Genomic DNA, 17,060 nt, shown 5'->3' on the forward strand with positions numbered 1-17,060 from the left:
CATCTCTCTGTCGATTGACTGGTGCGGAGTTCGGATATATAGCCTGGACGTAGCTACTCGCGGCTGAGGAAAAAACCGGCATCTTACTAGAAACGAGGATAGTACTTTTGAGTATAGCAGTTCATACCCCTAGGAGAAACTCAGTCATTACTAGCAAAATATATTTCGCCTTTACGTTTTCTTCTGACTTTTCTTAGTCTGGTAAATTAAACAAGATAGTATTGCAGTAAAGAATAGTTAGCTACTCGAATTATTCTTGCATTAGATCTCAAATCTATCTGTCTAAGACACTGAGGATTTTTCATTAAGTAGAACAATGAATTCAATGCTCGTTTAAAATCCATAGACATATACATACATGTTCATTCGCCGAACGAAGACATAACATTTTTATTACTACTGAAAATAATTACATGTTAGTCTAGCATAAAATTTACAAAGACAATTTCTCAATACAGTGTTTTTTTGCACTTCAGACTGGTATAATCATTCGAATGTATCACGTAGGTTTCTATCTCAACAACGGCCTTAGCCAACCTCAATGCTGTTGGTGTAGATTTCTAACAATCCACTATGTTAAGCTAGTTTTTGCATGAATCATGTTAATCTCTAAGAGTATAAAGCGCTTGAAGTGTCAACGACTAAATGCTACTGGGTTTTACTTCAATTATATTTGAGTTTGGAAATGAATGCCTTCGAGTTTCTTCTTACTTGTCTTTATTGATACACTATTTTAGTTCCGTTGCTTTGCAGAAGTGGCGTATCATCTTGAGAGCGCACAATGTCCCTTCTAAGAAGCTGTCGTCAATTCGCTCAATCCTGATGCGACAGAAAAATTCATAAATTTCTTATCGTGGTTGCCACGTACGGTTACAACTTACTTTACATTTATAGTAATGTTTTAATCAAATTTAACAAGTTTATCTGTACAGGTTACAATGAAACCCTTCTTCCTATCATGTTAACGAAGCCAGTGAAAAAACTATATGTCAAATTGATTCAATACAAATTCACATTCATCTTACGAAACTAAAAAACTATACACTCAAGTAGAATATACTTCGGGGCCCTACAAGTTATTCCTAAGCCTAATTCGTGATTCAACTTTGGGAGGGCATTAAGGAGCTATGAATATATTATCGTAACGAGTAAATCTTTTAGTGTGATGGCTGTGGTATACATACTTCAGCGTAACTGATAATTACGATCCCTGTCGTTTCTAAGGCCGACACTTTATCGAAGATTTGAAATCCATGAGCAAAAAGAAATGCGTTGCTGCGTAAGTAGCATTCAAATTATACAGTGATGATAGAAAGTTTATAGAAATAAGTTTATATATTTTTGTTCAAAGTACTGTCATGATACGACTGGAAATAAGAACGATGATTTTCCCTTTGTTCATTAGAACGCCAAACCTTTCTATTCGATGTTATATACAATATTCTATATATAGATATCATGTGACCGAAAACAGGTTATAGGTATGTGTTACTGGTTATATCGAAGTGCCTACTAATTGCCAGGCAGGCTGCGCCTTGAAGTTCTTGGTGGCAGAATTTATTGATCGAAAATTTCAACCGATACCTTTTTTTGAACATACCCCCTCGCCTATATTGTAGCTCTTGTTATATTATTTCTAGTACGATATCGGTTTTACGATGATCCTGCAGTTACAAAACAGTCTACACCTGGCTCGACTTGTATTTTTGGTAGTTCGTAATTGTCAAGAATAACAGCTGAGATAGACCCGAGCTGAACTGCGAAAATAATTCATTTCTTTTTGCGATTTATCTGGTGACATTTCATTTTTAGAGGTTTTCTGCTAGCCATGCAACATATTGACAAGATCAGGCGGTTTGTCTGCCGACTCTTGTTGTTATCGCCTCACAATGATGATTGATTAGTGCGTGTAGACTTAGAGATATATGCAAAATGATAGTTCGCCACAGCCAATCTCTGATTTCAGGTTTAAAAAAAATACGGCTCTTTGTTCCGTCGCAGCATAAGGACCCCACTAGTCAAACTAAGCAGACGGCCAGCATTTACGAGGCAACAAATAACAGATAGTGAGTGTTGTCTGCGAGCATGTGAACCTATAATTGCGGAAAAATTGTAGTTACTTATGTATTCCGTGAATAGATCTGTAAAACATTATGCTTTTGCTCAAGATTAGAGAGGTGGGAAGAAATTGGAGAAAGGGTGTAGGGACGATGTACATGACCACGAGTGCACGTTTAACCTGTTTAACCCGAGCACATGTTTAACGGTGAAAAGTAAATAAAATAACACATTCCGTTGAACTTGAAGATGTAGTATTTTTTCTATAACGAATGGCAAATTAATTGACATAAAATTAAAAAATATTGACATAAGATACATATTTGACAAATGTTAAGTATCTTCTAGGACATTTTTGGCAGCTACTAATAGTTTCTAGTGACGGGCATGTTAGTATAACTATTATTTATTTTCAGGTTCACCAAACAAGTTACTTCAGATCTAAAAAAGAGCAAATAATATAATTAATTCCAAGGAGTTAACATATTTTCACAATATCATAATTATTGTTTGCCATGAGGAACTGCGTTTAAAATATATTATAACCATATTAACTCGTGTCGTTTACGTTACGTTAGACCTTGAAACAGCGATGTCTGTTTTTTTTAATTTGAAACTTTGCCGTCTAAGCCAAGGCCACAGCCGGTACGTAGATGCTTTGATGCTTCACCTAAAAAATGACTAAAAGAATGTAGATAAACCTCTGGTACCGAATCATTTCTGTATTTTATTTTTCGACGTTTCATTGGCATGAAAATACGACGAAGACAAAAAAATATATTGTAACTGTACAAATTTGCTTTTATTTGATTTCATCCATAAAAGACACTTTTTCAATAAAGGAAAATGCAATGAATATACAAAATAGTACACAATATGATCTTCGCCAGCTGGTGTCGATCAATTGACCTTCGCACCCTTGAATCCCTGGGATGGATTCAAAATGCAAGCTTCTTCATCAATAAATAAACATGATTATCGACCTCGAATCCATGCAAATTGTTGGGGTCGCCTTGTAGTCGCATGAGAAGACCCCCAAACGAGACGTAGGCTGCTAACCGAGTGCACTCCCCTGTAGTGGCGTCGTCACCCTCAATCCTATAAATTTTTCCATACATGACGTATTCAAATTGATCAGCCCTACGAAACGTAGAGAAAATTACAGACCGTTAGTCCTGTTATAACTAATCGATGGTTTTTTGGTCTAGCAAACTCATATTTTTGAACATACATTATTTTATTATTGACTTGCTGAATGGTGCTGTCATTGTTAAAAATGTCAGTTCGGAAGACCTACTACCTTGTTGGAGTATCATCAGCCGGATTGTAGTCGCCGTTGTCCGGATCAGTCCCATCTTCACGTAAAGATGTGGCTATGACTAAACGAAATTTGTCACCTAATTCTACTCGATAAACCTGTGAAACGTGACAAGTAACAAAATGCGTTCAACTTTTTTTTATTAAAGGGGACATATAATTCGTTAAAGAAAATTTAATAGCTTAAATAACAGAAAATCAAGAGTTGAAGGCGCTTAGTATCATCGTGTTGCCGATACCCGTGACGTAATAGCAACCAAAAAAAATTTTTCTTGGAAGAAGGTACTCAAATACCACTTGTAAGGAAGAGACTTTATTTTACTCTTCTTATCGTTTCAAAATCAATTTGTAAAGGGACCCTAAGAAAAAAGCAAGAACAGAAAATGTATTTACTTTCTTTATCTTTTACCCTCTTTATCCAGGCGAGCTTTGCTGCTAGATGTTGGTTGACAACCGCATTTCTTGATGCTGATAGTCATTGGCAGCTCGTAAATGAGTATGTCTCCTACTTCACGCTAGTGTAGCTGAATATTTCCCGTGTGAGTGATTAACACCCGTGTGCAACACATCAAGTTTAAGTAAAACAACAGATTTCAGATGCCCACACCTTTAGGCCGACTTACCTGGCTATTAATGTCAAGGATCAAATCCATTTTGAAAGACTCGGACTCGCAGTGAAGTCGGGAACAACGGTCGAACTTCTTGCCTTCTGGATCGATATCCTTGAAAAAACCGCAATGCGCATAATGGCCGTTAGATAATATGCGGGTACTTTGGCTACAGAAAATAGACCATCGTAAACAACAAGTATGTAAGACCTAGCCAAATATAATGTTACGTTATGTTTAAAATATATACGCGACGGTTCGGTTGCGTACTTTTAAAATAGACGATTTGCAGAAGCACAATCTTATGTAGCACACTTAAGGTGTAAGTAAAATATTTGAAGACGAAGGATTAAAGCAAATAAACGCCTCTCAAATAACCAGCAATAATTTTTTGTATTTTTTAGGCTTTTGAACATTGCCTTTTCTATTTTTTTTCTAATCAGTTGACGCAAGCCATGTCTACCGAAATAATCAGTTAGTTCATTGGCATCAAAACGCAAGGTTCTTCATAATATGTTACTATGGACTAAGCTAACAAATCTAGAACAATTAAAGAATAAGCAATAAGCCGCAATTTAGTTTTAACTTGAATGCTTTTGTCATCTCTCAAAAACAAGAAAAAGTAAATAAATAGAATAATCCTATAGATAGTCAATTTATTCTAAAATATAATGAAGTACTAGGATCAAAAACTGAAAATAAATTTAATACTATTTCTCTTTTTCTTAATAATATTTTATTCATATATAAAATAGTAATAAATTATTACTATAAAATAGTTCAATATAAATATTATATGCGTTAATACTCAATATGATGGATACATTTGGGGTATAAAGAATTTACCTGGAATTAAATTTGTTTGTGTGGCTGCACTTTACTTACAGCTCTTAGGATAATTTAAAGGCTAGGTTAGAAAGTCTCAACCAAAGTTACTTTTTTCAGAAAATGCTTTCTCCAAGCAATTCCATTTGGCAGAACTACTATGTTAACAAAAAAATCCCATAAACTTAAATAGCAACAGGTCTGTGTCACTCCTGGAATCTAATTTTTCTAGCTTACTAAACATTCGTTCATAGCTTACTTTGACGTCAAAGATGTCCTCAAAGAGCACCGACATGTTGAAAACTTGTTTATTACTTAAATGCCAATTATAAACCTCGCCAATATGAATAACCAATTATGTTTCTTTCACTTTACAGTGCAAGTGTTTCCAGACGAGCTTCGCTGGTCGACCGAAAGTTGATGATTTCGAGCTCGCTTTTAAACAGCACACTTGTTCCGCTGATTAAGCTACTCCATGCTCTATTTAATGGAATACCGACTCTGAGCCAGTTTGAACGTACTCCCAGTTGGATTTGCAGTGAGCTTTTACAGAAACTTGTGAGTGTTTTCGTGACAAATCTGTCTAATTAAAACAATGCAACAATATAACAATGTCCACGGTTGTGCCCCATAGAGTGAGCACGTTCGTACTAAATCGTTATTGGCAAAAAAATTAAAGATGGTTATTTACTTTTTCTAGTGTGTTTTTACTATATGCGGTACTTCTATCATTATAATTATTAATGTTAAACATATCCGTATTAAAGAAGTTAGACTAAGGTGGGACAACATTTCTAACAGCATGCTTCGCGCCTCTAGCTCGTCAGTTTGTTTGTGTTTATTTGGAACTCCATAATTGTTGTACTCTGAGCGGTTGATGGTCCTCTTTGACCGGGACGGATAGGTCCTATTACCATCAACTGCTATGCTAGACAATTGTTGACCTGAGCTATCTTCGAAGTCCGAAGTTACAAATGCATTCACACTACTGGACTTTTCCATTTGCACTCTATGTACAGCTAGAGATAAAAATTTCATCATGCTGGCATTAATGGTTGGATAATAACATGAGCACATTAATTATTATATATATATATTTTTTTAAATTTTGATTTAAACGGGAAAAAAGGCACGTTACTGCGGACGAGATGAAGGCAACAAAGAACGTTGATATAACTAACATTATGGATACGATATAAGCGCTAAAGCACTTTTTAGAGTAAATTTATATCTGCTGATAAGTTGGGGACTTTTGGAAAAAAGAAAATACCTCGGGTAAATTAGAACTACTTCATCACAGCATTACATAACCGACGTTCGTATATGGATCTTTTGCAGCCTTGTTAAAGAGCTCCGTTATGTCTCAACAAAAGTACACAGCGTCGGTCAGTGGAAACACGCCTTTTCGCGCTCTATGCCGGGTTCTTGAGCAAGTTGAAAAAGTACGACAAGGTCAGAGAAACCAAAAAATGACAAAAGAAGACATATTGAGGAAGTACATCCAAGGCTATCGAGATATGTGGCCAAAATTAGAGCGGGCCCTTAAAAGGAGAATATCTCCTGAAGAACGTGGCGAAGATCTTTTTCAGGTATCTGATATATGCAGTAAAGAATATATATATACAGTAGTGTGATTTTTCAACAATATATATTGTTACATTGTTTGCACATCGATCATCTTGTCTTGTATGGTACTTACACGTACCTATGTATTGGCTTCTTTTTAGTTAATACGACTTCTGTTGCCGAAACTGGATAGGATTCGAGGCTCATATAACATGAAAGAGACGCTCATCAGTAGAGAATACATCAGTCTTACTGGGTTAAACCAGCAGTCAAAGAAAGCACAGGATTTGCTTAATTATAAACGTCTCGATCCATCTCAGAAGGATTTCCGCTTTAGAAAGCCATTCGAAACGATGATCTTCGAACTTCTCAACAATCGAGTTAATTTCAAGGGTGATGATCTTATGATTGATAGAATCAACGAAATTCTCGACCGAATGACGACGAGCCGTGACGAGTTTAAAACTCAGCTCAAGTATCTATACAACCACTGCAGCGCCCTCGAACATAAATGGCTGATTAGGACTATTCTGAGATCGTCGTTGAAGATTCGGAAAGATGAAGCTGTCGTCCTGGGAGCAGTTCATCCTATGGCTAATAATATGTTTGCAGTAAACCGCAACCTTGAAGACATCTGCATGACTTTATATGACCCGACTGTTGAAGTGAAAACCCCGCAAGTGATCGTTGGTAAACCGTTTGGCTTCATGCTCTCCGCACGCACCAATCTCGCTACCATTGAAAACGATATGGCCAATGGGGAGTTTCTAATGGAAACCAAGTTCGATGGTGAACGAGTGCAGGTGCACAAGAACGGGACAGAATTTTCATACTTTTCACGCGGCTATAACGAGTTCAGCCATGTTTATGGAGCATCGTCTATGGATAGACGCACCCTAAGTGACTACTTGGGCCAAAGCATTAATCCGCGCGTGGTTACGTGCATTTTGGACGGTGAAATGATGTCGTACAATAAACAACAAAAGAGATTCATAGCTAAAGGGTATAATCTTGATGTTAAAAAAATGCACGTGGACGACGTCGTCAATCAGCAGTGCTTTATGGTATTTGACTGCCTCTACCACAATGGACGCGTTTTGACCGAGGAGCCGTTGACGGAAAGACGTCAAATTCTAGAGAGCATCCTTGAACCGATCGAAGGACGGGTGCAGATCTCGAAAGTGGAGCGCGGCAATTGCAAAGAAGACGTGATAGCGTTTATGAAGAACGCGGTTGTCGCCAAGGAAGAGGGTATTGTAGTAAAAATGGCTGGCAGTAAATACGTGCCGAGCCATCGAGAAGCTGGTTGGGTGAAACTCAAGCCAGACTACATGAACGAGGTGGTGTGCGACTTTGATGTTCTCGTCGTCGGAGCGTATTTTGCTGATGGAAAAGCCGGAAAAGAGTATGACGCGCTTCTTTTAGCCGTTGCCGAAGATCCAGAGCAAATAGGCCAGCTACCGAAGTACTTCTACTCGTTTGCCCGAGTGCACTCTGGTTTGTCAAAATTGGTATTGGAGCAAGTTATGGCATTTACTAGGGATCACTGGAAAAAATTTGACAAGTACAAGCCGCCCCAGTGGTTGAAAATGAGCTCGATGACAATAGCACCTGACGTTGTTATTGAACCCAAGTTCTCATTAAACGTTACCGTGAAGGCGGCTGAACTCATATCTAATCGCGCATACATGACAGGCTGTACTATGCGCTTTGCTCGGGTGACAGCTGTACGTAAAGATAAACTTTGGAACGATTGCATGACATATTCAGACTTGCAAAAGATTCGTCGGGAGACGGGCGACAAACTCGTGACGGGGAATTTGGACAATGATTTACAGGAAAAACGAGATGAGGCTCGAGGCAAAAAGCGCAGACGAAGTCCTCAAAGAAAAATTAAGGTTCAGCTAGAAAACCGGGTAAAAAACAAAGCTTATAGCGGTTTTGCCTATATAAAACTTTCGTCGATAGGGAATTTCACAGTACATCATACAGTTGGTATATTTAGGTGGATATATGTATCGTTATTCATCATTCAAGCAATTATTCCCGTTATTAATTATACGAGTTGAAACAGGTAGACATGTTTATTATGCACAATGACTAACCAATCTCTCCTATTATGTAAGTTTAAACGCAACTTTTAATATGCCTATGGCTACTTAGTAGTTGTTGTCAGCTATGCGAAACAAGGCGCTAAAATCCTAACGTCACCCAAATAGCTGACGTCTTGCAAAGGTTATGGTACTTAATTGGAAATATAGCATCAATCCAAGTCTTTTGGCACTTATAGTTTCCAGATTTCTGATATTGTTAATACCATTCGATCAAGATGTTTGTTGTTATCTCATTTCTACACTTTAGGCTGTGCAAGTGAAGAAGGTCAAGAGTGACTGTTTAGCCGGTAAAGAATTCTGCGTGCTGGTGGATCGGGAATCTCGCGAAATGCTGGAAAAAGCAATCAAACAGAATGGAGGCCGCTGCGTACTCACTCCTATATTCGGCTCTACCTATATGGTACGTTTCCATTTGAATAACCTATTCAAGCTCCTTACTGGAGGCGTTATCGGATTGTCTTTTTGTGGTAATCTTTTCCTGCTTATTGAAAATGAATAACACGTGGTTATTTACAACAGGAATAAGGAATTTTCGGGTTTTCTTTACAAAAAGCCTTTTTTTGTTTTACAAATCAGGTCGTAGCGGACAAACTTTCGTTGCGCGTGCGTGACGTGCTAAAGAAGCAGGACGTGGCCAAATGGTCCTGGCTGGCCGAATGTATTGACAGGAGACAACTGAGACAACCTGGCCCAGCCGATTTGCTAGGAATGACCCCTGAAACCGAGGAAAGGACTCGGGACCTTTATGATCGATATGGGGACTCTTATAGCGAGGTATGAATCTCGAGTCAACATATTAAGAACGCATTTTGAGGATTCCATTGTACTATACCTAGCTGATATTTGTTTTTTATGTTTTATTCAGCTAGCTTCTGCTTACACCAACTTTTAGGATGTTACCGAGGGAATGCTTAGAAATATCATGGACGACATGCGGATCGCTGAGTTAACGATGATAGAGGCATACGAATACGGTGGATTAGCCCAGCAGTTATTGAAGATGCGCAAGTACTTGTTGGAGGAGAGAGGCCTCGGATTTGCGGGCCAAACATTCTTTATTGAAGACGACGTGGACTACATGTGGCATCTACGCATCCTGGCTTATCGAGGAATTTTGGTCGAAACGCCATCTAAGGCCGATTTTGTCGTTTATTCAAGTGACGCCACGAAGAACGATAATGAAGACGAGCACATAAGCGAAGTCAGACATTCTAAGGAGGACACCGTTGCCAAAAAGCGTAACCCAAAGAAAGTATCCACCAATTGGATAGAAGATGTCATTAAGGGGTTCTAAGTCATTAGAGTGGTTTCAGCACCGTGGGTGGTTTCACACTTCTAGGTAGAAACGCAAATGGCAATTTGCACAGCTTTAAAGCATAATGTATTTATTTATTAAATAAACGCAGAATATGACGCGGCCAAATATGCTTAACGAATCATTGCAGCGTTATAAATTTGTGCGATTTAGTAAAACTACTGAGCAAAACAAAGACTGTGTATATTATGTGTCACATAGAGAATATGGAACAGCATGATTGGCTGTATTACACGAAAGATCATACGAAGGTACCTTTTCTGAAAGCAGTTCAAGCTGTTTTAATAATTTTTCTTGGAGAATTTTGCAGGTTTAATTACCAGTTGGTAAACTTCTTATAGGAAATACGAGCAACTTTCAGAGTCTTTGCAGTTTCTAAGGGCTCATCGGGATCAAATGTGTGATATTAAATAGAATATGTAAATTGTGAATTGATTTGCTGTTTACAAGTATTGAAAGGTAGCGTGCTCCCCTATAATTATACCAATTTTTATAAACTTCCACTCGTTTTTAACGAAACCGGGCCTTCTACTCAGAGCTGATTAGGAACATTGCTATGTTTTTTCAGAGTTCGATCTAAAGCAATCAACTATAGCACCCATTAAAAACTCTTTTTTTTTTCTAAATCTTAAAGTATTATTCTGTTCTCTCAGGACTTGGCGTTGTAGCCTAGATCGATTGCGAGCTGTTTACTTATATTTAGTGTACGTCTCCACTAGTGAAATTGAAGATCTCAGCCAGCAATAGGCGCCTTTCAGTAAAATCTCATTCGGTCTTTTTATCTGCTAACCTTAGGGGCAGTGACACCAAAGGTAAAGCTAAGAACCTAGGGAAAGAATCTCATTCGGCATGACAACACTTTGGCGCAAAAGTCTGGCATCTTTTTGAAGCATATATAGCAATTCCAGTCACACATATCTAGAAAGTCATTATTATTGGTAGCTTTCGGTAAGTTTTCATCGTTAATAAATGGTTAGTGCCTACTAAATGTAAAAATTTACGTCCGGTACTGCCGTTAAGCATTGCTTTACTCGGCTGGTTACAAGCACGAAGCGAACTGTGTGTCTACACCCAAATTCAAATCCAGATCACCTCAGAACTCTAGAGACATATGCAAATCGTTCAAAGTGCCGACTTACTGCAGTTGATCACATTTGAATTTTCCCGCCAATATTATGAGATGCGGGCACTATATCGCTGACGCGTTGAAATTGCCTGAAGCCTGACTCGGCCTCTCCCGAGTGTCTGCAGACGATGAAGAAGCGAGTGTCATCCACGACCCAGCGCAGCCATTGGCGCAGTGACTTCACTGTGTTATTATTCTTGCTGTTGTTTACTATTGTCATGAATTTGAACGACGATGGGAAGTACGGCAGTGCAAGTCTATTCTCTATTTTAGTTCCTTAGCCAGATCCTCTATTAATTTATATACGTGGAGCGGATTGTGTATCTGTTTCTGAAGCAAACTAAAACTTGAACTAGTGACGACAAAGCAAAGGAAAAAGGGGCCTGCTGTTACTGTGACATTTTAGTGTTACCGATTTCGTTCTCAAGAGGTAAATTATCACTGACCGAAGCTGAGAGTTTTGCTTATGTTGAATTTTATTTGCTCCTGTATTGGAGACATGAGGGGTAATGTGAGTGTTTACTGTAAATTGACAACATTCTGTAACGATCAGTGGACGATAGAAGAATTCGATTTTTCGACTTTAAGCACGCTCACCAATCACCACTGTAATGATATCTACAAGAACAGATCGTCACTATTATCCTATTTACGACAAGTGACGACAGCTTGCCGATTTTCGTTGCTAAATGAAATGCGAATAAAAAAAACAATAAAGCATTAACAAATGTTTCCTACGTGCGTTTTTCGACAAAATTATAACGATACCCTGAATTTTGGTTAGTGGCATATTTCTGATTTTTTTTCTGAATGCAAATATGCGTAAATCTTCTACAGAGCCAGTTTGCCTTAAAAAACTAACTGATTTATATTGGATTTGAAAAATTCTGTTGGGATTACATTAATCGCACTAAACAGGAGTGTCTCTTGTCGATTTGTCGCACTTGATATAAGTTTTGCAAAATCGTTAAAAACTCGGGCCGTATGAATGTTTGTTCTGCTTTGTAATGGATCAGAAAATGCCCACTACTTTTTGCGATTATATATATATATATATATATATATGTAAGGTCTATTTTAAACATCATAATATAAACGTTTAAAATCGATGATATTTCATAGCGGACTTTGATATTCCATCTATTGATAGCTAAAAGTTTGTGTCCATCTGCATGTCTGTCAGTTGGCTTGTTCTCCTGAAATGCCCTACGTAACGTTGTTTGAATCTAATTCTTTATGGGCACCTTATAGGTATGCTATGAGCTATGCTAATTGAAAGTGTTTCAAAAGTTGATCTTACCTTTGTCATCATTGCCTTACAGTTTGAATAGTCTAATGGATAAAACAGCGTATTCTGGTCTAAAGTAATTCGTGTATTTTGTTATAGCAAATAGTTACTCAATCATTTTGAAAACGCGTTATATCATGTAATGACGTTAATTAAAACGAAAGTGCAACGAAACCATGTAGAAACTCATATTCTGCCATGATTAATTCTGGACCCCATTCCTTTTGATAACTCTGTACAGGTGTGCTGTCAGCCTTCACTAAGTACTATATACAATCGCAATACGTTCTCGTGTAAGAGATAGATACACGCATATCAGCATATTAGTAGTCGTATGTTAATGGGTTACGATCTATCCTGCATGCCTATAGTTAGTAATTTAATGTAGGTTAAACATTGATCAGTATCTTTTCGCATCTGCCCACGAATGACGGACTCCTGTGTACGGCACACCAAGTCGATTTCTGCTGCCTATTAGATAGCATACTTTAGTGTTTTAGTAAACTCCCTTTATAGATATTTTAATTTAATACACTTGAACTAGTGCAATGTACATTGATAGCACGGCAATTTTATAGAACTACATGTACGGTTCAGCATTTGTTGTCAGCATGAATGGCTCAGATTAAACGGGTTAGTATATTTGGTTTTTTTGCTTGTTAAATCTACAAGCTAGATAGAAGAACCACTTTTTACTTTGACGCAGTGTTCTTTTGTGGTCGTTTTACTTATAAACGGACCGAAATAGTTAAAAAATCGTTCCGTTTCTTACCTAAATTTTGGCATTATTTTGATTTGTGCTTTTCAGAATGTCGTCGTTACAGGACGGGACGTATCTCGCCCTGATGGGTTTAGCTGAAGAATTTCGCACTATGAACCCGCCGAACATGCGTAATTGTGTAAAATGTCTCATGTCCATCTTCCAGTTGAATCCGGTACCCATAGTCGAATTGCAGATTCGCTATCACCTGGGCACGATTCTGTTTTCGCTGAATGGAAGCAATATCGATCAAGCACAGGAGCATCTAGAAAAAGCATTTTACATCATTGCCCAACGGCAGGTGGACGATCAAAGCGATATGAAGTTCCATATTACCAATCAACTTGCAACAATTTACGAACGCAAGGAGCAGCGCTCCCGTGCTACTCAAATTCTTCAGCAAGCTGTAGAATTTAGTCGGGGGCATGTCTTCTGGCATTGCCGTTTTCTTTTCCGGCTCGTCCAGGTATACACAATCGAGAAACAGTATACGACCGCCGTGACCCTGCTGACATCGGGCGCTGATTATGCGCAGAAGTCAGGCGTTCTGCACACGCGTATCTTGTTCCTCCTATCGCAGGCAATGCTTCTCATGCTGGACAAAAAGTTGCAAGAGGTTCACCAGGTACTTAACAACGCCGGCCCGCTTATTGAGGCGTGGCAGGGCTCGTTACAACAGAAAGAAGCACTAAAGATATTTTTTCTTGTTCTGCAAGTCTGCTACTATCTGTCAGCGGGGCAGGTGAAATCTGTAAAACCACTGCTTAAACAACTTCAGCAAAGCATTCACACCATTACACAAATCTGTGCGGCGGACGAAGAAGCGGCGACGGCCGACCAGAGCTTCCAATGGCTGCCTAAAGAGCACATGTGCGTCCTCGTTTACCTCGTCACCGTATTGCACTCTATGCAGGCCGGCTATATGGATAAGGCGTTGCGGTACACCGACAAAGCATTAATGCAGATCGATAAGTTGAAGGTTGTCGATGCTAATCCGATTTTAAACTCGTTCCAGATACTTCTATTAGAACATATTGCCATGTGTCGTTTAGTCATGGGCAAAAAGGTGTTAGCAATACAGGAAATTAACCAAGCTGCCCAGATTTGCCGAACAGAACGCTCACTAGCGGTCTCTCATTCGCCGCAGATGCATTGCCTGCTAGGATTGTACGCGATGTCGATGAACTGCATGGAAGCGGCCGAAGCGCAGTTCGGAGCCGTGCTTCGTGAAAACGCCGCATCATCTGATCTCCGGATCATGGCGTCGCTTAATCTAGCCATCGTCTATCTCCGATCAAGAAAGGAACACGAACTCAATGATCTGCTGATTCGTTTGAATCCTGAAAGTATACAGACGAATTCACATAGTCTTCGAGCAGCCGCTTATTACGTTCATGGGCTGAATGCGTTCTTCCAGGCACGTTATAATGACGCCAAGCGACACCTTCGTGAGACACTAAAAATGGCCAACGCCGAAGATCTAAACAGGTTAACATCGTGTTCACTCGTTCTACTCGGTCATATTTTCTATTCAATGGGAAACTCAAAAGAATCTCTGAACATGGTAACGCCGGCAATGCAACTGGCTGGTAAAATTCCTGATGTCCATGTGCAGTTGTGGGCTTCCGCTCTTCTCAAAGATCTTTATCGGCTGATCGGGCAACCAAATCAAGAGCAGGAATTTGTTACGACGCATCAAACCTTCTCGAATTCGCTCCTAAATGATCATTATCTTGCATCGAAGCTGCCGGAGCATACCCTTATACAATGGATACAAAGTGACCCGCCCATGATTGAGGTAGCAACGCGATCTGGCTTAGCATCAGCAGCTATTCCTTAGAAAAACTTCTTGTAACTTCGATGAATTCACAGTCAATCTCTAGCGGTGCTATAATACTGCGATGTTCAGAGAGACGGAGAAGAATTATAATTATTATGCAGTAAATTGTAAAAAATTCTTCATTATTTATTATGGTAAATTGGATATTACTCTTTGTTTGAATTGAGAACCCGTAATATGTAAAATCGTTCCGAAAAACTATCAGAATTGGCCAAGATCGGTTGGCACTAAAACGATTATCCATTCTAAATGGTCTCGAACGGAATTGACAATTTAAGCGATTAACTAATTTGCGTTTGAATTCATTCTGAAAGGGCTAAAACCTTGAGAATGTCTGAGAAGTCCTCGTGAATGGTCGCAATAAGTAACCGTTTGTAAAATGGTGCGTCCTTGTGTACACTGTAGAGAAAAGCCGTTTTTACAGCCCTTCGTACTCTCTGTAAATAGTTATTATATAGATAAAAGAGAAAACGATAAACAAATATGACTTACGTTTTAGGATAATATACTTAAATACATAGGACAAAATGATAATTTTACCTTATATGATTCGAACAGCAACGTCTCAAAAAAGATCGTTTGTCATAAAGACAATAAAAAACTGACAATGTGCTGCAAGCTCATCTATGCTAATCTGCAACAAAAAAAAAATACTGTAAAGTCATATTCATTAAGTTTTGAAAACTACTAGGATTTCTTCAAGATTAATAATTCAAAACTTTATTTTTACTTCTCAAAAATAATGACCGCACTGTATTTCTTCAGACTGCTAATTCGATCACTGCTTTAATTTTAACAATGCTAACGCAGTCCCATTTGCAGTGGCGTCGGTTGGTTTCTACCCAAATCACGCTTAGATCTTCCCTCCTCCATTCGCTTTTACGAATAGCAATATTCGAGTATTTCTTTCTCGCTCGACCCATCGTACCTTGAGAGCGTTTTACAACTTTTGACTTTGGAGTGTCCCTGCACTTCACTACTACGGAAGGCGCAAGATACGCGGACCTGGCTTCGTAGCCAAGTAACTTCCGTACATGCCTGCAGCACTAAAATCAGGCAACAAAACGTCAATATCTATAGAAATAAACGGATTCAAAAAAAAAAAACGAGAATAACAAAACGACGAACTAAGCACTTTTTTATTTATCGTACATACGCATGCGTATACTGTGCATTATAAAAATTTCTTCATTTTTTATTATGGTAAATTAGCTATTAATATTATATCTTAATATTGTACGCAGTACAGTAATGCAGCTGTTGTGCGTAGCCCGGCAAGCTTCTGAAGTATATAAGCCGGAAGGAAAAGGAAAATTGTGGTGTTTGAGCTTCTCCCGATGTATTGTGAGCACCATGGAAGCGTTCTCGTAGCGGTAGTTCAGTGAATAGCAATTGAACGATCTACTTGTCGCACGTCTTACATTAGAGTTAAATATTAACGCAAAAAACTACAACTTCACATCGTTCGTCTGCTAATTGCTGCTGCTAACCTATGTTTGGGTGTTGTGTATGACTATGTATATGTTCCACTGTAAATTGGCAAAAAGACGATGGTGAGTCGAAAGGTAGAAGAGATTCTACGGTGGACACATTGAGAACATTTTTGGCGCTGGAGAGATGACGAAAAGAGTGCACAAATAGCACTTCGGTAACTGTAGGCCTACTCTGCTTTGAATTATCACTAGTAGTGAAATAGTAATCTGTACAAAGCGAAATAAAATTAATTATGTATAATTAGGATAAATTCTTTATGACCAATTTCATTTGTCGTGTCATTCGCAGTACTTGAAACGCACTATAAAAAGATATCATTATAACGACATACGTCATTATCAACAGTAATAGTTAACCAGAAAGTAAACCAAACGGTGACAACATTAAAGCGGAAGCAAAAAAAGAAGCATTAAATACTAATAAGAAAAATTTCGAAATGGATAAACATCGTTTATTGTAGAGACCCTTGAGTTTTGGTTAAATAATAACCGATCACGTTGTTGGCCACTATATGTTAGTTGCCCTCTGTATGTAGATTTCTCTATGATTTGACTTAACGGCATAGTCTATGTCGTTATGAAACAACTATTTTAGCAAGCAGAACACTATATAGCTATACGGTATATATACAACTGCATTTAAGATGTATAAGATTCGTTGCCATTGGGCTTAGTAAAGGACTGTATAGGATTAAATATTTTAACAGGCTTATTTTGCTAGCAGCAAACAAACATAATTTTGTGTGCTTA

General features: G+C 38.4%; 3 protein-coding genes across 3 annotated transcripts; 2 read left to right on the forward strand and 1 right to left on the reverse strand.

The window, feature by feature from the left end:
- Positions 1-2,834: 2,834 nt before the first annotated feature.
- On the reverse strand, positions 2,835-5,261 carry Polr2H (DNA-directed RNA polymerases I, II, and III subunit Rpb8). Its single transcript, XM_022854768.2, has 4 exons — positions 5,068-5,261; positions 3,999-4,097; positions 3,359-3,474; positions 2,835-3,198 (listed from the first exon to the last, which is right to left on the reverse strand). Exons 1-4 carry the CDS (start codon positions 5,101-5,103, stop codon positions 2,997-2,999), a joined length of 453 nt encoding a protein of 150 aa, XP_022710503.1. The 5' UTR covers positions 5,104-5,261; the 3' UTR covers positions 2,835-2,996.
- An 885-nt stretch (positions 5,262-6,146) lies between these two features.
- DNAlig4 (DNA ligase 4) lies at positions 6,147-9,924 on the forward strand (the record flags this gene model as incomplete). Its single annotated transcript, XM_022854767.2, is given in 5 exon segments — positions 6,147-6,397; positions 6,536-8,290; positions 8,736-8,888; positions 9,065-9,262; positions 9,381-9,924. Coding segments are annotated over 5 exon segments (2,739 nt in total). The 3' UTR covers positions 9,783-9,924.
- A 135-nt stretch (positions 9,925-10,059) lies between these two features.
- On the forward strand, positions 10,060-16,821 carry Mau2 (Mau2 sister chromatid cohesion factor). The gene is made up of 2 exons (XM_086973479.1): positions 10,060-11,359; positions 13,026-16,821. Exon 2 carries the CDS (start codon positions 13,027-13,029, stop codon positions 14,815-14,817), a length of 1,791 nt encoding a protein of 596 aa, XP_086829605.1. The 5' UTR covers positions 10,060-11,359; position 13,026; the 3' UTR covers positions 14,818-16,821.
- Positions 16,822-17,060: the final 239 nt, after the last annotated feature.

The sequence above is a fragment of the Varroa jacobsoni genome, unplaced genomic scaffold, assembly GCF_002532875.2.
Source record: "Varroa jacobsoni isolate VJ856 unplaced genomic scaffold, vjacob_1.0 contig04652, whole genome shotgun sequence".
NCBI lineage: Eukaryota > Metazoa > Arthropoda > Arachnida > Mesostigmata > Varroidae > Varroa > Varroa jacobsoni.